This window comes from Aedes aegypti, chromosome 2, assembly GCF_002204515.2.
Source record: "Aedes aegypti strain LVP_AGWG chromosome 2, AaegL5.0 Primary Assembly, whole genome shotgun sequence".
In the NCBI taxonomy this organism is placed as follows: Eukaryota; Metazoa; Arthropoda; class Insecta; order Diptera; family Culicidae; genus Aedes; species Aedes aegypti.
The window spans coordinates 86,195,113-86,215,758 of record NC_035108.1 but is presented as its reverse complement, the minus strand read 5'-3'; the positions used below and the strand labels follow the sequence as shown (position 1 = coordinate 86,215,758).

The 20,646-nt window shown below is 40.1% G+C and overlaps 2 protein-coding genes across 2 annotated transcripts; both read right to left on the bottom strand.

Annotated features, from left to right (window-relative positions):
• Window positions 1-3,699: 3,699 nt before the first annotated feature.
• LOC110675114 (collagen alpha-1(IX) chain-like) lies at window positions 3,700-6,832 on the bottom strand. The gene is made up of 9 exons (XM_021839491.1): window positions 6,813-6,832; window positions 6,699-6,748; window positions 6,191-6,618; window positions 5,751-6,125; window positions 5,438-5,692; window positions 5,261-5,380; window positions 5,121-5,207; window positions 4,390-5,065; window positions 3,700-4,331 (listed from the first exon to the last, which is right to left on the bottom strand). Exons 1-9 carry the CDS (start codon window positions 6,830-6,832, stop codon window positions 3,994-3,996), a joined length of 2,349 nt encoding a protein of 782 aa, XP_021695183.1. The 3' UTR covers window positions 3,700-3,993.
• A 1,114-nt stretch (window positions 6,833-7,946) lies between these two features.
• LOC110675718 (collagen alpha-1(IX) chain-like) lies at window positions 7,947-18,869 on the bottom strand. The gene is made up of 9 exons (XM_021841429.1): window positions 18,721-18,869; window positions 10,946-10,995; window positions 10,438-10,865; window positions 9,998-10,372; window positions 9,685-9,939; window positions 9,508-9,627; window positions 9,368-9,454; window positions 8,637-9,312; window positions 7,947-8,578 (listed from the first exon to the last, which is right to left on the bottom strand). Exons 1-9 carry the CDS (start codon window positions 18,723-18,725, stop codon window positions 8,241-8,243), a joined length of 2,334 nt encoding a protein of 777 aa, XP_021697121.1. The 5' UTR covers window positions 18,726-18,869; the 3' UTR covers window positions 7,947-8,240.
• Window positions 18,870-20,646: the final 1,777 nt, after the last annotated feature.

Here is a 20,646-nt window from a genome sequence, read left to right as displayed (position 1 = left end):
CAATGTGATTTTTGAAAGTTAAATTCTTATCTAGCATGAGCCCTAGATACTTAAGGTGATTATAAAACGAAGCCAAACTTTGAATTTTCAAGTGCACAAGACGAGAGTATCTGACAACAGATCGCATAGAAAACCAATCAACTTGCTTGCTTCCTGGTGGTGACCAATGGGATAGATTTTTAACGCGGAGCGCTGTTTGGTTCTCAAGTCTTGTGCTCTTGAAAATTTGAGGAGTGGCTTCGTTCTATAATCACCTTAACTTCATCTGACCAATTTATTGGAACCCCTTTCATCGTGACAACATGTCGACTTGAAGGTTTCAAATAAAGAGCTTTTGGTTTATGTGGAAATATTATTAGTTGAGTTTTGGAAGCATTAGGAGAAATCTTCCATTTTTGCAAGTATGAAGAAAAAATATCCAAACTTTTTTGCAATCGATTACAGATGACACGCAGACTTCGTCCTTTGGCGTAGAGGCCTATATCATCTGCAAACAAGGATTTTTGACATCTCTGAGGTAACTCAGGTAAGTCAGATGTGAAAATATTGTATAATATTGGTCCCAAAATGCTGCCTTGGCGCAGTGATGCATTTGAACGCGTTCAGTTCTCGTTCCAGTTCATTTTTGGAACGGAGCGATCAAGTAGGCTTGCTCATTGTTCAGTTCAAAAATTTGAACCGTAATGAGCATAAATTTGAACGCAGATTGTTCTGACAGATTTCACGGCATCTTATTGTGCCAAAATTGTTTATGAGGTGAACAAAGCAAGACATAATGTATTTATTTATGATTTAATTGATTTTATTATTGATTCAAGTATGTCTTGAATTCCAAGTGAATACCTAAATCTATGCTTTAATTACCATTGTAGTGCATTGCGATCTAAACGGGCCGTTCGAGAGCAGCGGCAGGCTCCGGCTCGCGAGTTCACTGTCTACTGCGTTCTCGTGCAAAATTTGAACTTGCTCCGTTCAGTTTTGGCTCGCGTTCAGTTCAAAATGCATCACTGCCTTGGCGAACACCAGCTCTACAGGAAGTCTTTCAGATCTGGAGTTCTGATAATTAACCTGTACGATTTGACAGATAACTTTGAATTATTCTAACAATGTATGTTGGATAATTAAAGTTTTTTTTTATTTTACAATCAAACCTTCATGCCAAACATTGTCGAATGCTTTTTCTATGTCTAGAAGAGCAAGACCAGTAAAATAGCCTTCGGATTTGTTGGAACAGATCAAATTTGTTACACGTAAAAGTTGATGAGTTGTCGAATGTCCATGGCGCAATCCGAACTGTTCATTGACAAAATTGAATTTTCGTGGATGTGGGCCATCATTCTGTTCAAAATAATCTATTCAAAAAGTTTACTGATGGAGGAAAGCAAACTGGATAGCTAGATAGCTAGATAGCTAGAAGCTTCTGCAGGATTTTTGTCTGGTTTTAAAATTGGAACAACCTTAGCATTTTTCCATTTGTCAGGAATTCAGCTGTCTGGTTGCTGTAGATGAACATCGCATCTCAACTCACCAAAGATATGGTCAGTTGAAATTAACAACAGCCCTAAAATCACGAAGGCACTGGCTACCGTCAACGGACTGTTGCTCTTAGAGTAGCTGCTCCGACGATGGATGAGCGATGCGATGCATATTGCATCACGAAGACATGGACTACTGGCAACGGGTTGTTGCGCATGTGATATTCGTTACGCTGTTGATGAACATATCAGTGTAACAGTTTGGAACAAGAAGAGATTAGTATTTACAGCAAATTAATATGCTATATTGTGCTAGTTATGCTGTACTAAAGATAATGTAAGTAGATAAGCGTTGTGCGATTAATTTATGCAGTGTTTGTGGCCTTTTTTGATGGTCCATGATGTTTAAACATTAAAGTTATACGATAACATTGAAATTCTCATATTCATTTATATATTTTATTTATATATTATCAATCACGCCTTCTGTTCAGAAGACAATTGCTTACTATCAAGTGTAATTGACAACTACCAGAAGTTTGGTGCACGTGTTAAGCCCACCCTCTTCGAATTGATAGTCCAAAATCTTCTTCACTTAGGTAAGCGGAGATTTTTCCAAAAATCCTCCGTAGAGGGATGAAATTAATTTCTAAATTTTTGTTCTCTAATTCTAACCGAAATTTCTTTATAAAGGGAAAATTCCACTTCATGTCCTAGATTTTCTTTAGCTATATTTCAAGGAAGTTACCTTATTTTCTAAATCTTCTAAGATTGTTTCAGAAGCTGCTGAAATAATAAAGGGGGCTTAACATGATTTTTTTAAGATTTTTGGAAGATTCCTTTTAATTTATGCTTACTTAGCCGACCGCATTTTTACGACTGATTTGATTGAGTAAAAAGAACTCATTGTTTCAGAAGTAGGCTCTGTCCAACTGTGGATGTAATGTCAAGAAAAAGAACTCATCGTTCTTCGTCATGCTGCACCATGAAATGATGAAAAATCGTTTGAATTACGTGTACGAACTTTAATATAAAATCGACAACGATAAACTAATCACTGCAGATACACCTGTATGATACCTAAATAAATAAAGGTACTAAATGCGAGATTTGATCTGTACATTACTTAAAACCAGTTGCACCAATTCGCTTAATTTTTTAACAACAGACTCCCATGAAAACATTGTTTGAAAAAGTGAATAACAGAACATATAAAACAAATAAAATTGTAGCTTAAGAAATATGCGTGCAATTTAGGAATATCTTCGAAACCCTGTACCCAATGATCATATTCGACACAGATTTAAAGAAATGAAGTTTTTTTTGAGACCCGGTAGAACATGAGGAACACTTATTTACAGCTCATTCTTGTTCAGTTACACGTTAAATACAAACATTAACCCATTCAACTATCAATTCTCTAAATCCTTCAATGACCTCCAATCAACAGCTGTTTATTTATTGGCGGTTACCACACAAACCATGTTTGAACAATCTGATAAAATGCCATCCGGACTGGTAGCTGTACCTACCTGCACGCAATAACATCGGCAGCAGCGTTTAAAACCGCATTGTCGTCGCCCGCGAAAAATTAAATGCAACCAGAGGCCATTCAATGCAAGCCGTTGTTGTTGTCGTTATTTGTAATCTACTGCTACCCGTAATTGTATCAAAGCTCCTTGCCCTTATACACATGTGATTTGGAGACGCTTGGCCTTTTCGGCATCTCATGTCAAGAGGACTAACCTATGGTAGCGTGCCCTTTTATAAATTCTTGCGCACTTACCTTCATGCCACGATGCGATCGCTCTGTGCTGCTGCCACGTCAAACCACGTGCTTGAAGAAAAATAATGTGTTTTAACCTCATAAATTTCTAGGTTGTACCGACCAAGAGCAAGAGCGAACTTTGCTTCAAGCGCGGGCCGGCCAAAGCCAAAAGTCAATCTCATAAATTGTGATCTTGAATCGTTTATGGTTCTTGAAGTGGGCAAGTAAAAACAATCGGTCCGTTTTTCCTCATTCGTGAGTTTTGTTTTGGTATACATGGGGCCTAATTGCTAAAGGTCTGGAAAATACCCTCGAAAGGTCTCCATTGGAATGATGGTCCGAGAGTGCCGTGCAATTGAAGGTTTCTGTGCAGGGAAGGAATATCTTCCTTGCATTGATCAACGATGCATGCTTGATTTCTCTTTTATCTCGTAAATAGATGTCCAACACATTATGTTCCAAGTCATATTATGATTGTTGATTATCTGGCATTCAAAACAATCATGAGATTGAAATTATCAATGTTTAATGCAACCCTTCACTTTATTCATTGATCATTGTGGATTTCCTGAAACAGTATCATTAGAAACCGATAAAGATTGCAGTTGATCAGTTGATCTAATAACAACAATTCACACAATTATCGCATGTTCTATATTCATTCGTTGCTTGTATATTCGTTATCCTGAGGATTTATTGTATTCAGCTAGTAATTAGCGGCACAACAATTAATAACTAAGCTAAGCACTATTAGTATACCGGTCCTTTGGTCTGTTGTTGATTGGCACGCAAGTTTTGTGCAGCAGCTGCGGCAGCAAAATAGCAATCATTAGGGCATACGCCCGGAACACCCTGAGCCCCTCGAAGACCGGGTACACCTGGCTTTCCAGTTTCTCCCCTCTCTCCTTGTCGACCAGGTGATCCTTGAACCTCTCGTCCCGGTGGACCAGGTGGGCCTATAGGCCCTGGAGGACCATCTCTTCCGAAACCGTCGTGACCTGGCCTTCCTTCCATTCCTGGTTCTCCACGTTCGCCAGGCTGCCCGGGTAGTCCAGGATTACCGGACTCTCCAGGATAACCACGGTCACCTATGAATCAAAACATGTGTTTAAACAGAACATCTTTAACAGTAAAAGTATATCTTACCAGGAGGACCTGGGTAGCCTCTATCACCCTTTGGTCCAGGTTTACCAGGTAAGCCTGGTTTTCCAGTCTTAGACATTCCTGGTGGTCCAGGAGGTCCCATCAAACCTTCAGTCAGTTCCGCAAGGTGATCTCTCAATACTGCTGCACAAATATCGCGTACTTCAGACTCTGTATAACTCCTCCCTGGTAATCCGGGAAGACCTTGTGCTCCTGGTTGACCGGGAATACCAGGAGATCCTTGAACACCCGGGGCACCATCCTGTCCAGGAATACCAGGTAGTCCAACTCCACCTTCTGGACCTCGATCACCGCCGGCTCCTCGCTCTCCAGGAAGTCCCGTGTAGCCCACTGGACCCCTATGGCCGTATGACATGAAGTTTTCGAAATACCTACCACCACTAGATGAAGACCCTTCACTTACGGGTCCCGGTGGACCTGGAGGACCTGGTGGTCCTGGAGCCCCTGGTACTCCCGGTGCTCCACGTGGTCCAGGAATAGTTACTCCTAGATTTCCTGTGGCATAACTATTTTCAACTGCTGGTGCACCCGGTAGACCAGGTGGTCCCATTACACCAGGCAAACCTGGTAAACCTTGGATACCTGTTGGACCTCTTGCTCCACTATCTCCCTTGTCACCCTTTTCTCCACGAATACCGATAGCGGCAGTCACATCTCCCTAGAAAAGCAATCATAATTCATTTTTATACTGATTATTAGATGTTGATATTTACCGGCTCTCCTTTTTCTCCCTTTATTCCTGGAATTCCTGGTGAGGAAGCTCCTGTTCGACCAGGTAATCCGGTCTCGCCACGTTCTCCCTGAAAATGAAATTCTCATAATCGTATTTTAAATTTAAGTTTGATTGTCTAACCTTTTCTCCTCTCATACCAATGCCGGGGGGTCCCTCAGGTCCAGGGAATCCAGGAACACCAGGCAGACCTCGGATTGATTCACCTCTTAGTCCCGGTGGTCCTATCTCACCTTGTTCTCCCTACATTGAAATCAATTGTAATACATACTTGCTTCTAAATCAAAACCAGAGTCTAACCTTTTGTCCTTTGATACCAGCTCCAGGTGGACCTTGAGGACCAGGAAGTCCTGGCGGTCCGATCACGGCAACACCACCTCCAACAGATGCCATTCCAGGTTCACCCTTTTGACCCATTTCTCCTTTCTCGCCTTGAACGGAAACTCCTGGTGGACCTTCCAGTCCTCGAGGTCCAGGTGGACCCCGTCTTCCATTGACACCAGGTTCTCCCTTACTTCCTGGTGCACCTGGAGCACCGGGACGACCTGGAGCTCCCTAAAATGAAGAATCAATCTAAATCTCTTCCGTCACTATCTGTGTTTGTGATTCTCACATCTGTCCCATTGTATCCTGGAGGGCAAACTGCATTGCAATCGGCCTTGGGTTCCTCTCCATGAGGCAATCGACCACCCAAATGTGCCACATCATACAGCGGTAACTCGTCGCAGTTTCCACGAGCAGGACGCGTTGGATCACAGTTCATCACCATCCACTGCAGATCTACGATCGGCGATTCCGGTTCCATAACTGACGTTTCCGCGTATCGAGACATCGAAACGTATCCATTGTTGGTATCGAAGCGGCCTCGTGCTTCCAAAGGAGCATTCAGGTTACCTTCCACATCCCGTACCGGTTGACAGTCAACCCACAGGTTGAGGAAGTCATTGGTCACGCCCAGCATGATTTTGTGCCAGCGTTGGTCGAATAGCTAGAACACGAGGAGAATTTAGAATCGACTTTTATCCAACCTGTCTGATATCTAACTAAACTCACCGCTGAATGATGGTACTCCACAACCTGCAGATCTCCCTCCAATCCAGGCAGTCCAATCTCCAACGTCTGTCGCCCCGGATTCATCGTCACCGCGAGTTGGCTTTCGTGGTGCTCATTCGTAACCTCGAACAAATGCCACGCCGACACCGGTTCACTTTCCGTCCTGTAGGTACATTCCAGCGAGAACTGATGGGGAAGTCCCAAAGGGAATGCTTCCACCGTTCTCATGGTAAGGTTGGCTTCGTTTTCTAGCCGGTACGCCGTTTGAAGCACATTGGTGCCTTCGATTCTGTACACGTGGTGACTGCTGGATTCCATCTGATCCAGATGGAACTCACGGATAAGGTCAAACGAACGTAGATCAACGTCCCCGGGTTTCCAACGGCCGCACGGTCCTTCGTCATAGTCGCCAAAGCCGAAGATGTCCTCTGATAGGTTGTGAAGGAGAAATGTGTTACAATCTTCTTTGGTGAAATAGTGAATCAAGGGCATTTAAGATTTTACTTACGCGCTAGAACCACAGCTACGTTTAGCTGTATTAGAAGGAACAGCCTTATTCTAGAAAGAAGATTGAATTTCGTGTTAAAACTGTATTGATTTTTAATAATTTAACAATTGAAACGTTGGCATTTGACTCATCATATTGAAGACACTTACAACTTTGAATTAGTAGTAACCCTAGAGTAAATAGCCGAATTTAAAATTGTACAAAATCCAACTTAGGGAAACAAACAATTCGACAAAAAGTTCATTGTTAGCAACTTTACTTCAACACAATTTGTAATGTTATGAAAATTTATTGGCTTTTATCGGTGAATGCAATACTGTACTCAGAGTGAAAGGGAGTAACGAAAGTAATGAAATGACAAGGTGGATAGAATCGCAAGCGAGCGACGAGAGAAATGAATAGAAGTTGAAAATTTGTTTTTTAACAGAGGGCCATATGTATGAACAACACAATCGAAACGACAAATCGTTGCCTAACGTCCTGGTCTTGAACGGCTAGATGTTGTAGTGTTGTCTGTCTAGTGTTAGTAGTTACCAACACATAAAGCATAATGTTAAATTTGGTTTCATTCTTTTTTTGCTTTTGAGCTGGTAAGAGCTCCGCCGAACCTGTTCAGCTCCTCGTTACCTGTGCCACAGAGCTCTTGTTGTTGTTGTTGTCGTTATTTGTAATCTACTGCTACCCGTAATTGTATCAAAGCTCCTTGCCCTTATACACATGTGATTTGGAGACGCTTGGCCTTTTCGGCATCTCATGTCAAGAGGACTAACCTATGGTAGCGTGCCCTTTTATAAATTCTTGCGCACTTACCTTCATGCCACGATGCGATCGCTCTGTGCTGCTGCCACGTCAAACCACGTGCTTGAAGAAAAATAATGTGTTTTAACCTCATAAATTTCTAGGTTGTACCGACCAAGAGCAAGAGCGAACTTTGCTTCAAGCGCGGGCCGGCCAAAGCCAAAAGTCAATCTCATAAATTGTGATCTTGAATCGTTTATGGTTCTTGAAGTGGGCAAGTAAAAACAATCGGTCCGTTTTTCCTCATTCGTGAGTTTTGTTTTGGTATACATGGGGCCTAATTGCTAAAGGTCTGGAAAATACCCTCGAAAGGTCTCCATTGGAATGATGGTCCGAGAGTGCCGTGCAATTGAAGGTTTCTGTGCAGGGAAGGAATATCTTCCTTGCATTGATCAACGATGCATGCTTGATTTCTCTTTTATCTCGTAAATAGATGTCCAACACATTATGTTCCAAGTCATATTATGATTGTTGATTATCTGGCATTCAAAACAATCATGAGATTGAAATTATCAATGTTTAATGCAACCCTTCACTTTATTCATTGATCATTGTGGATTTCCTGAAACAGTATCATTAGAAACCGATAAAGATTGCAGTTGATCAGTTGATCTAATAACAACAATTCACACAATTATCGCATGTTCTATATTCATTCGTTGCTTGTATATTCGTTATCCTGAGGATTTATTGTATTCAGCTAGTAATTAGCGGCACAACAATTAATAACTAAGCTAAGCACTATTAGTATACCGGTCCTTTGGTCTGTTGTTGATTGGCACGCAAGTTTTGTGCAGCAGCTGCGGCAGCAAAATAGCAATCATTAGGGCATACGCCCGGAACACCCTGAGCCCCTCGAAGACCGGGTACACCTGGCTTTCCAGTTTCTCCCCTCTCTCCTTGTCGACCAGGTGATCCTTGAACCTCTCGTCCCGGTGGACCAGGTGGGCCTATAGGCCCTGGAGGACCATCTCTTCCGAAACCGTCGTGACCTGGCCTTCCTTCCATTCCTGGTTCTCCACGTTCGCCAGGCTGCCCGGGTAGTCCAGGATTACCGGACTCTCCAGGATAACCACGGTCACCTATGAATCAAAACATGTGTTTAAACAGAACATCTTTAACAGTAAAAGTATATCTTACCAGGAGGACCTGGGTAGCCTCTATCACCCTTTGGTCCAGGTTTACCAGGTAAGCCTGGTTTTCCAGTCTTAGACATTCCTGGTGGTCCAGGAGGTCCCATCAAACCTTCAGTCAGTTCCGCAAGGTGATCTCTCAATACTGCTGCACAAATATCGCGTACTTCAGACTCTGTATAACTCCTCCCTGGTAATCCGGGAAGACCTTGTGCTCCTGGTTGACCGGGAATACCAGGAGATCCTTGAACACCCGGGGCACCATCCTGTCCAGGAATACCAGGTAGTCCAACTCCACCTTCTGGACCTCGATCACCGCCGGCTCCTCGCTCTCCAGGAAGTCCCGTGTAGCCCACTGGACCCCTATGGCCGTATGACATGAAGTTTTCGAAATACCTACCACCACTAGATGAAGACCCTTCACTTACGGGTCCCGGTGGACCTGGAGGACCTGGTGGTCCTGGAGCCCCTGGTACTCCCGGTGCTCCACGTGGTCCAGGAATAGTTACTCCTAGATTTCCTGTGGCATAACTATTTTCAACTGCTGGTGCACCCGGTAGACCAGGTGGTCCCATTACACCAGGCAAACCTGGTAAACCTTGGATACCTGTTGGACCTCTTGCTCCACTATCTCCCTTGTCACCCTTTTCTCCACGAATACCGATAGCGGCAGTCACATCTCCCTAGAAAAGCAATCATAATTCATTTTTATACTGATTATTAGATGTTGATATTTACCGGCTCTCCTTTTTCTCCCTTTATTCCTGGAATTCCTGGTGAGGAAGCTCCTGTTCGACCAGGTAATCCGGTCTCGCCACGTTCTCCCTGAAAATGAAATTCTCATAATCGTATTTTAAATTTAAGTTTGATTGTCTAACCTTTTCTCCTCTCATACCAATGCCGGGGGGTCCCTCAGGTCCAGGGAATCCAGGAACACCAGGCAGACCTCGGATTGATTCACCTCTTAGTCCCGGTGGTCCTATCTCACCTTGTTCTCCCTACATTGAAATCAATTGTAATACATACTTGCTTCTAAATCAAAACCAGAGTCTAACCTTTTGTCCTTTGATACCAGCTCCAGGTGGACCTTGAGGACCAGGAAGTCCTGGCGGTCCGATCACGGCAACACCACCTCCAACAGATGCCATTCCAGGTTCACCCTTTTGACCCATTTCTCCTTTCTCGCCTTGAACGGAAACTCCTGGTGGACCTTCCAGTCCTCGAGGTCCAGGTGGACCCCGTCTTCCATTGACACCAGGTTCTCCCTTACTTCCTGGTGCACCTGGAGCACCGGGACGACCTGGAGCTCCCTAAAATGAAGAATCAATCTAAATCTCTTCCGTCACTATCTGTGTTTGTGATTCTCACATCTGTCCCATTGTATCCTGGAGGGCAAACTGCATTGCAATCGGCCTTGGGTTCCTCTCCATGAGGCAATCGACCACCCAAATGTGCCACATCATACAGCGGTAACTCGTCGCAGTTTCCACGAGCAGGACGCGTTGGATCACAGTTCATCACCATCCACTGCAGATCTACGATCGGCGATTCCGGTTCCATAACTGACGTTTCCGCGTATCGAGACATCGAAACGTATCCATTGTTGGTATCGAAGCGGCCTCGTGCTTCCAAAGGAGCATTCAGGTTACCTTCCACATCCCGTACCGGTTGACAGTCAACCCACAGGTTGAGGAAGTCATTGGTCACGCCCAGCATGATTTTGTGCCAGCGTTGGTCGAATAGCTAGAACACGAGGAGAATTTAGAATCGACTTTTATCCAACCTGTCTGATATCTAACTAAACTCACCGCTGAATGATGGTACTCCACAACCTGCAGATCTCCCTCCAATCCAGGCAGTCCAATCTCCAACGTCTGTCGCCCCGGATTCATCGTCACCGCGAGTTGGCTTTCGTGGTGCTCATTCGTAACCTCGAACAAATGCCACGCCGACACCGGTTCACTTTCCGTCCTGTAGGTACATTCCAGCGAGAACTGATGGGGAAGTCCCAAAGGGAATGCTTCCACCGTTCTCATGGTAAGGTTGGCTTCGTTTTCTAGCCGGTACGCCGTTTGAAGCACATTGGTGCCTTCGATTCTGTACACGTGGTGACTGCTGGATTCCATCTGATCCAGATGGAACTCACGGATAAGGTCAAACGAACGTAGATCAACGTCCCCGGGTTTCCAACGGCCGCACGGTCCTTCGTCATAGTCGCCAAAGCCGAAGATGTCCTCTGATAGGTTGTGAAGGAGAAATGTGTTACAATCTTCTTTGGTGAAATAGTGAATCAAGGGCATTTAAGATTTTACTTACGCGCTAGAACCACAGCTACGTTTAGCTGTATTAGAAGGAACAGCCTTATTCTAGAAAGAAGATTGAATTTCGTGTTAAAACTGTATTGATTTTTAATAATTTAACAATTGAAACGTTGGCATTTGACTCATCATATTGAAGACACTTACAACTTTGAATTAGTAGTAACCCTAGAGTAAATAGCCGAATTTAAAATTGTACAAAATCCAACTTAGGGAAACAAACAATTCGACAAAAAGTTCATTGTTAGCAACTTTACTTCAACACAATTTGTAATGTTATGAAAATTTATTGGCTTTTATCGGTGAATGCAATACTGTACTCAGAGTGAAAGGGAGTAACGAAAGTAATGAAATGACAAGGTGGATAGAATCGCAAGCGAGCGACGAGAGAAATGAATAGAAGTTGAAAATTTGTTTTTTAACAGAGGGCCATATGTATGAACAACACAATCGAAACGACAAATCGTTGCCTAACGTCCTGGTCTTGAACGGCTAGATGTTGTAGTGTTGTCTGTCTAGTGTTAGTAGTTACCAACACATAAAGCATAATGTTAAATTTGGTTTCATTCTTTTTTTGCTTTTGAGCTGGTAAGAGCTCCGCCGAACCTGTTCAGCTCCTCGTTACCTGTGCCACAGAGCTCTTGATCATCAAGCTGCTGCAAATCCAGCGTCCGGATAGTAAAATCACTCTAGCTTTGTAGCTTTACTCGCGTTTTGAGAATTGGCCCTGCGGGAATCGGTGCGCCAACGCATGATTTGTACAAAATGACTGAAGAAAATCAGCCAAAGCCGCTCGTAGAAGCGCCCATCGTAATCGTCAACGTAAACCTCATTGGACGAGTAGGATTCCAGCATGTGCGCCGTCAAAATGTGTGTCCGTGTTACTCGAATATCACCGTTCAATCGGTCGTTTTCAGGGCCAACAAATGTGCACTAAAAAGTTAATTGGGTAATATTTCCTAATGTGTATACCACATACTTGTATAATCACTTAATTCTTCTACAATATCTGATTTGTTATGAATAATTGACTTTATTAATTCCTTAGCCGAGTGGTTATTTTCTACGGCTACAAAGCAAAGCCATACTGAAGGTGACTGAGTACGATTTCCGGTCGGTTCAGGATCTTTTCGTAATAAAAATTTCCTAGACTTCCCTGAGCCAAGAGTATAATCGTACCTGCCTCACGATGTACGAATGCGAAAATGGCAACTTTGGCAAAGAAAGCCCTCAGTTAATAACTGTGGAAGTGCTCATTGAACACTTAGCTGAGAATCAGGCTCTGTCTCAGTGGGGACGTAATGCCAAGAAGAAGAAGAAGAATTTAAAATTCGGCAAATTGAAATTTACGGTGGCGATGACGATATCGATGACAGGGGCACTTCTCCGAACGGAGAGCTCCTCACTGTTCTTAAATTCACAAACCATTAGATTCTGATTTGTTACTAAACTGCCCATAAAGGCATAACGGTCCCATATGGAAATAGTAGGCATTGAGAAAATTGCGCTAGAAGTTTGAGTTTTGTATTCTCATACAAATGTTCATAATTTTCTAGTACATTTCTGCATGCCAAATTTATTTAGCACCACCGCACAGATAACTCATTTTGCTTCTAGGCATCAGCAAAAAATATAATCTTGAACACAACTCACGTTTTGCAATTATTATTTGGGTTGAAAGTTGATATGGAGACTGTTATGCCTTTATTTTTCAATATGGGACAGCACCAGCTTCATATTTTTCTGCAACTTTTCCGAACAAAGTGTGTTAATTTTTATATGCATAGTAAAGTACATATAAAAACAAGAATGTTGCGACGGAAAAAGGTGTTGGTTCGAAAATCCATATGGGACAGTTATGCTTTTATGAACAGTAAAGAAAGGTTGCAATTATGACAATTGACTTAAATTCAAATGCAGCAAATCACACGGCGTAGTTAACGGACGTAGTGTGGTCGTGTCTAGTACACAACCCCCATTGATTTTTTAAAGTATTTTACTTTAAATCCAAACCAAATGACAGATCTCCCTTGAAACCATAACGTAATTGAATACTCACAATCACAGCGCCATCAAACATCTATCATCAAACATCCTATCATCTGCAAAAGGCAAACGCACTGTTGTTAGAGTTGACCCAGAATTGATCGAAGTTGTGTTCATAGTAGTCCTTTGTCTACCCCACGGTAATGGAACAGACATTATCCACCCTATATCCGATTACTTTTTTTTCAGGTGTATGGTCCTCAGAACCCTTAAAAATTTTAATGTTTTCATACAGAGGACTAATTTTTTTATGCATAAAAGGTTTGTGGAAAATACAAATTCTTCTTCTTTCTGGCGTTACGTCCCCACTGGGACAGAGCCTGCTTCTCAGCTTAGTGTTCTTATGAGCACTTCCACAGTTATTAACTGAGAGCTTACTATGCCAATGACCATTTTTGCATGCATATATCGTGTGGCAGGTACGAAGATACTCTATGCCCTGGGAAATCGAGAAAATTTCCAACCCGAAAAGACCCTCGACCGGTGGGATTCGAACCCACGGCCCTCAGCTTGGTCATGCTGAATAGCTGCGCGTTTACCGCTACGGCTATCTGGGACCTATCTGGGAAAATACAAATTAATTAAACAATTAACTAATAAAATATATGATTCATAAAATGAATTAAATTTCAATTTAAGTTAATGAATCATTTAAATTGCAGTTTTGAACAAACTAAAACGTATTAAGAAATTAGATCAATCATTTCAGACAGATTTTACTTTATGTAAGTAAACTTTATTTTTGACCATAATTAACATACATCTCCTCACTATGAGCTAAAAATAACAGACTGAACTCAGGTTGTATCAGCCATAAAGATATCAGCATTTTTGAGCACTGACTCAGTTATTACTTAAGAACTTCATTTTACTAAGTTGCTATTTGGAATTCATGCATCGTGTGGTAAGAACAATGCACAGTGCTCCAGAAAGCAGTTCTACACGGAAAAATGCATTTTGAGCTTTAGAATGAAACATTAGATGAAAACAGTCTTTCACAAAGTTGTTTGTATTAGTTAGGCCCTTTATATGGTGTTATGGAAAATTAGGGTGGTCCACATTTAGAATATCTTGATGTTAAACCATTCAAAAATACATATTCGAAATGTGAAAGTTTTCAAGAATCCGAATATGTCCAAATATGGAACCACTATAGTCATAACTGGTATATTTACCCTATACATCCTTCAGCAAAGTTGTAGACTATTCAATCTTAATCTATTCTGCAGACAAAATGTTTTTTGTATCTCTTAAATTGACCGCTTCTGAGCTTTGTTTCCTAGGGTGACATAGAGTTGTCCAAACAAAACTGGTTTTCTGGCTTTAGCGTTTTCAATTCAAATATCTCGTCAAAGTAGTCTATGAAGCACTTTTAGAGCTTTGAAACATGCTAATTTGGTGAGTACAGAAACTCACCATCTCTTTCTATTTGGGAATTATTGTTGCTTTTCTCGCAAAAATATGCCTATTATGATTGTGAATATCTCTGATTGGGGCAAACATAAAAAATATATTTTGGAGGCATTGAAATGACAAAAAAAATATTGTGACTCCAATAAAATGCCTTAAAAAACAAAGAATTTTAGCAGAAAGACTTCAATAACTTTTGAACTAAAGTAGATATCAACAATCTTTTTGCATTAAAATTTGCGTTTTATTAAGTTATAAAAGTCGTTTATAGACTATTTTGATGAGAAATCTGAAATAAGAAAGATAGGGCAAGAAAACTATTTCGAAGATGTTTCTCGTATGTATTTTTTATTATTTTGCATTTTGAGCCTGAAAATAGTATTTTAGACAAAAACGATCTTTGGTATTTTTTTTATAAAAATGTAAGTTTTTATTCGGTGTTATCTTAAACTAGGGTGATCCACAATATCACATAAATAATATAATCAACTTTCTAATTTGCAAAAATAATAGTATATAAGCTTAGGCATAGTTATAGTACGTCAAATTTTGATCAACATTGCCATAAAAGTTTTTTATAGTTCAATATTTGACCAATCTAGAGTATTTTTTCCCAATCATCGGAGGGTGGTTTAAGAAAAATAAGTTTTTCAACTCTAGTTTTTTCTAATATTAACTTCTCGTCAAAGTAGTCAATGAACGACGTTTAGAACTTGAGAAAACGCAAATTTAAATGTAAAAAGATTATTGATATCCGTTTTATTTCCAAAGCTAGCGAAGTTGTGTTAAAATTCTTTTGTTTTTCAAGGCATTTAATTGAAGTTAATTGAAGAGATATTTTTTTAATTAGAGTTATTTACAATCAAAGTAGACATGTTTTGTGCGAAAACGGATGGAGATAGCAAGTTTCTTCATTCACCAATTACGCATTTTTCAAAGCTCTGAAAGTGTTTCATAGACTACTTTGATGGGGTATTTGAATTGAAAACGCTAGAGTCAGAAAACCAGTTTTATTTGGACCACCCTATGTCATCGTAGGAAAAAAGATTTGAATCGGTCAATTTAAGAAATACAAAAATCTTTTTTTGGCAAAGTTGCTTGAAATAAGTCTTAGCCTACAACTTTGCTGAAGCATGTATAATATAATTTCTACAAATGAGAAAGTTAATTACACCATTTCTATGAAAATGTGAACCACCCTAATTTTCAATAGCATCAAACTTTAGTTCCATTTTTGCCTGAAGTTTCATTCTAAAGTTCAAAATGCATACTTCCGCGTAAAACTGCTATCTGGACCATAGCGCAATGATACTCTATGTCGAGCGAATTCAATGAAATTTCCATTCCGATAAAATCCTGGACCGATCAGGAATCGATCTCAAAAACTTTCAGTATGATTTGTAGCCACGGACGTTACCGCAAGGCTGGAGAAGGCTCCACATCTAAATGTCCGTTTGACTAAACGTACTTTCAACTCTTCAACTGTTGTTTGACCAAAGGTAGGAAATAGTTATGCTAGAGTTCCAAAATAACGTTTTCCTTAGAAGAAAATTACCATAAGCATTAGGCATTTCACACAAATTCGTAGGTGGAACAGTCCTAGACCATTGTATGAGGGTTGTCTCCTTCCCGTCCGTTACCAAAGTCAGAAATTTGGGACTAACCTCTAACTCTTAGACAAGATTGACGCATCCTCCAATAATCGGGAGCTGTCCTGGCCACGTCCTTGTGAAAGCTGGGGAATGAGGAAGGATGATTGGTTGAACACCTACTTAAGAAAGATGCAGAGAACTCTACGACCTCTCAGATGTTACGGGATGTTGTGGACTGTTGATGGAAAGGGTAGTGCCATAGGATACGGTAGACGTTCTGGCCGACAAATGGTTAATATTTACACATTGCAATCATGCGCTTCTGATCAGAACAAACTCACCAAATTCATTTTTCGAAACTCCTCTGAAATCTCTCGCTCCTTTCATAATGAAGAACCGCTCGAAAAATCGTCATTAAAACTTCAATTTTTGAATCAACACGCTCAACAAATGCCGGAGAAAAAAAAAACGAGTCACGCGAATCGAATTCAACTGCTGAAGCCATCACAGAGCACTCTCGAGCGAAACGCAAGAAAATCGAATATAAGTAAAAAAAACACCTTATTCACTTTGAAAAATATATTTCCACAGAACATTTGCACGTGGCCAGGCCCTAGAAAACCATATCAATACACAGTGTTCTTCGTAGCCACCCAAGTAACCAATAGCCTGCTAATTCACCTTCTGTGCCAATATAGTGCTATTATACAGTTGGCATGCTCTATATTGGCCGTATTATAGCCGTATAAGGCCAAAAAGGCGAATTAGCGGGCTAGTGGTTACTTGGGCAGGATGTCCCCGGCGATAAGTGAATATCGCCCATTGTCAGTTGTGACAACTGTGAAAATAAAGACCATTGCTTTGTTTAAATGTTTAATGGTTTGATTATCAATTTTTAATATCGTTAAATCAGCTAGTAATATGCCAAAAAGCTGAAGCATGTTCAATATTTCGATGGTTTTGGAAGGAGAGCAAACATATAAAGGCATCCTGCAAGCCTCCAATCAAGTAATCAGTTATTTTATTGCGACGCCTGTTCGATTACGGATCATAAATATTAAACAAAACTTCGCATTGTGATTGCACTCTCGATTTAATTTACCCGAAAATGAGTAAACACATGAAGATGTTGACTATGCTATAAGTCGTCCCTTGCCATGGGCCTGCACGTGCCATAGCACCATCCGCCGAATCTGGTGAAAACCAGCCGAATTGAGAAAAAAAGAAAAAAAAAGCGTGAAACGAGGTAAACGTGACACAAAACGCAGCCGCCCGCGCGCGCGTTTAGCTGCGATCTTCCACCTTTTCCTTAGAAGAAGATTTGCTTAAAAATGCGAAAAATAACTGTAGAACACTTAACAAATTTTTTTAACGAAAATGTTCGATGTATTCCTTGTTTTCAACTCATAATAAGCAGATACGTTCCTATTTTCAGTATTTATCGATTAAGGGAGAGCTGACTGTATTGAATTACATTTTATTATATTATATTAGGCTGATACAAATATTAATTTTCTTTTATGTCACCCCCCCCCCCTTCAAAAATCTGAAAATTTTGAAGGGGAGAAAAAAAAAGATTAATCATTTTTTTGACATCAGTTAGGTTTTTTTAATTTTTAGAGTAAAAACCAGGTAAAATAATGATCCAGATGACGATTGGAAAAAGTTTAACAACTATCGTTAAAATAAAAATTCGAAAAAATAACTTTTTTTTATTTTTAATTTTTTGTTCCTTATTTATTTTTATCCCCCCCCCCCTCGTACCTTCCAAGTGGTCTCGGACATAAAAGAAAATTAATATTTGTATCAGCCTTATATCACACTATAATATATTGTATTATAATTTATTACTCTATATTATTCATTATATTATATTATATTGTATCATATCACATCATATTGCTTTATATAAACCATATATTGGGAAGGGAGGGAGCATCAGGGCATCATTGAAGTTACAACTGGACAATGAAGTGGAGTGCCAATCGGAGTCAGGAGGAAAAATGTTAATCGTTCGCGACTTATACTTTTCTCTCCAACAGTTGTAAAAGATTTGACGCGCCCTTCTTCTAACAAACCATCCCGTGGAAAGCTCGACAAGTACTGCAAATTTCAATATTCAATCTGTTGGATCATACTGTTGGAAGGAGATTCTCCTTTTCCCGCGGGTTTCGCGTAAGTGTCTCTGCTTACGGGTCCGCCACCCCCCTTTTGGCCCTTCATACAATGGTATGTTGAATGCAGATCGATAGTGAAATTTGACTTTACTGTTGAGTGGAGCCGCAAGCAGAGCAAGACTCAAGCAAGGATGGTGGCTATCTACATACATACATACATACAAAATGTTCGATGTATTCCATTAAACCTAGAGTGACATAAACAATTTTGTCAGAATGCAATTCACAAGTTTACTAAAAAAATCATAAAAATTAAGAGAAGTTTGCAAAAGAAGATAAATAGTTCTGCGAATTTCTAAATCAATGCAATCAATAAAATAAAATAGTAATAGACTCATTAAAAAACAGACCCCTACCCTACAGCTTAGTAAATTCTTTATTCAAATCTGAATAAATTTTGGATAGAAAATAAGTAGTTCGTTGACCATGAGCAAATCATTTCACTAACAAGCATGAGACTACGTGATTAGTTGGTTTACGTCTATTGTCTATTTGTCATTGAGTTATTATACCGGATAATCTCATAATGAATTCACAGAAGTACACACCTCATTTTAATTTCTTATCACTTTCACTACCGTTGCACAGAACACATAATTAACGGCTTAACTTTGCTCCGTAACTATTCGACCGACTTTCTCCGAAAGTAGATGTGACTGACCTGAAAGGCTATAACGAACTGGAACACCATTCAGAATATTTTGAAAATGATACCCTAGAACGTCTCCATCTATCGAAAAAAAACACATATTCGTACCATATGTGTATACTCCGATTGAAATATAATGAGCCGAACCAAAAATAGAACAGTTTCAATTTTTTAGCTCGCCCTCAGATTAAAAATGATTACAGTTTTGACCAAACGCCCGATAAACTGCGAGTTGACTTTGAACTCCACTCGACTTCGCCACTTGAACCGGAGATGGAGAAAATGAAGAAACAGAATGAATCAATTAAATTGCCTCGACACATCATTTGGCGATCCCATCTCTCGCATCGAATATCGTTTTGCCAATAATGTGTTATCCAGATGTGCAATACACATTCGACCGAACTCAGTTCCACTTTGGTGCTAGTGCTAGACTTGGCTGTTACAAAACTTAATCATGTTTCGAATCAAAAGTGAACCTAATCCGACACGAACTGTCAAGCGGCTTTCGATGAATTATGACGCTTGTTACATTGAATCTGTTGATAGTTCACACATTAACCAGCAGGTGAGTGTCACGCAGATCCTTGCACGCACGGGCACTTCACCAAATCACCACAACTTGAGTTATTAAGGTTTATGCGGTGAACAACATCAAATGGAACAAATTGTTTTGCAGTGTGGTGGGTGCGGGTAGATGAAAGGAAACAGTGCACATTGTGACACTTTGTGACAGCGATTAAAATGGAATGTCTATCAAATCCAAATCATTGTTGTGTACACCTTTACACCATTGTTTCAAGCGTTGTGCTACATATTTTACAACTTGATTTCACAGAGATAAAATACCACCTATTCAAATTAACGGTAAGAACTCTCTTCAAATATATACTGGTGGTCCAGATAGTCATCAATCATGTCCACGAGTATGATTTCACAATATTTGCAAATAAATGTAGGGTCGATGTACCAATAGCCGCATAGCTAAGAACAAAAATTCGTATAAAATCGAAAAATAACGCTATCGTCATTATTTTTTCATCATCTGAAAGATTTTTATCTTGGTTTTGTGGGAAAAATATGAAAACTACGAAAACTCAAATGTTTGCATTTATGATCGCGTGTGCCACTATAGGAATACATGTGCCTATAGTAGCACTATTTCTAATTTCTGTTCCTATAGTAGCACTCTAGCATCACGGCGTTGGCAAAATACTTATCAAACCCGTATGTTCACAAAACTTTTATATTTTCCCTACAAAGTGTGGACCAAAAACTTTCGTTTGATGTTAAAAAAGTTCTCAATTCATCTATTATTTTGTAAAATAAAAAATAGTTTTTCTCAGTAGTGCTACTATACGAACAATAGGTTTACTATAGGCGCAAGGGAGCTCAAATTTATAGCAAAACTAATTATTTCGATCATTTTTTGAACAAAATCAAGCTGTGTATCAATGGTACTTAGATAAATAGCTCCTGACCTTCATGTCAAAAAATGTCCACTAAGGGAACACCGACCCTACAAGGTTTTCGACGTGGTTACCGATTGTTGTAGGGTGGAAAACTACTTGGGCACTTTCATGATCCATTCTATGTTTATGTTTGTACAAGTTGTCTTGAAGTTAGCATTTTTATGATTATCATCATTTCAAATATCACATTTTTGTCTTATATCTAGGTGTTCGACAACACTCTTATTAGGTAAAACTACATTTTGCTACAATTACTATTTTGAATAAAACATATTACAATTACTTTGCCTTATCATTAAATAAAATTTAGAGATGAATTCATTTCGCTTGCTGAGAAGATAGAGAACGTTTAA

Coding starts and splice junctions, on each gene's coding strand:
- LOC110675114 (XM_021839491.1), bottom strand. CDS start 6,832: ATGATGAGTCAAATGCCAAC. Junction 5,381..5,437: donor CTGGTATCAAAGGACAAAAG/GTTAGACTCTGG, acceptor ATTTCAATGTAG/GGAGAACAAGGTGAGATAGG. Junction 4,332..4,389: donor AGGCTACCCAGGTCCTCCTG/GTAAGATATACT, acceptor TTTGATTCATAG/GTGACCGTGGTTATCCTGGA.
- LOC110675718 (XM_021841429.1), bottom strand. Junction 10,866..10,945: donor CGTAGCTGTGGTTCTAGCGC/GTAAGTAAAATC, acceptor ACAACCTATCAG/AGGACATCTTCGGCTTTGGC. Junction 9,455..9,507: donor TTGGTATGAGAGGAGAAAAG/GTTAGACAATCA, acceptor TTTCATTTTCAG/GGAGAACGTGGCGAGACCGG.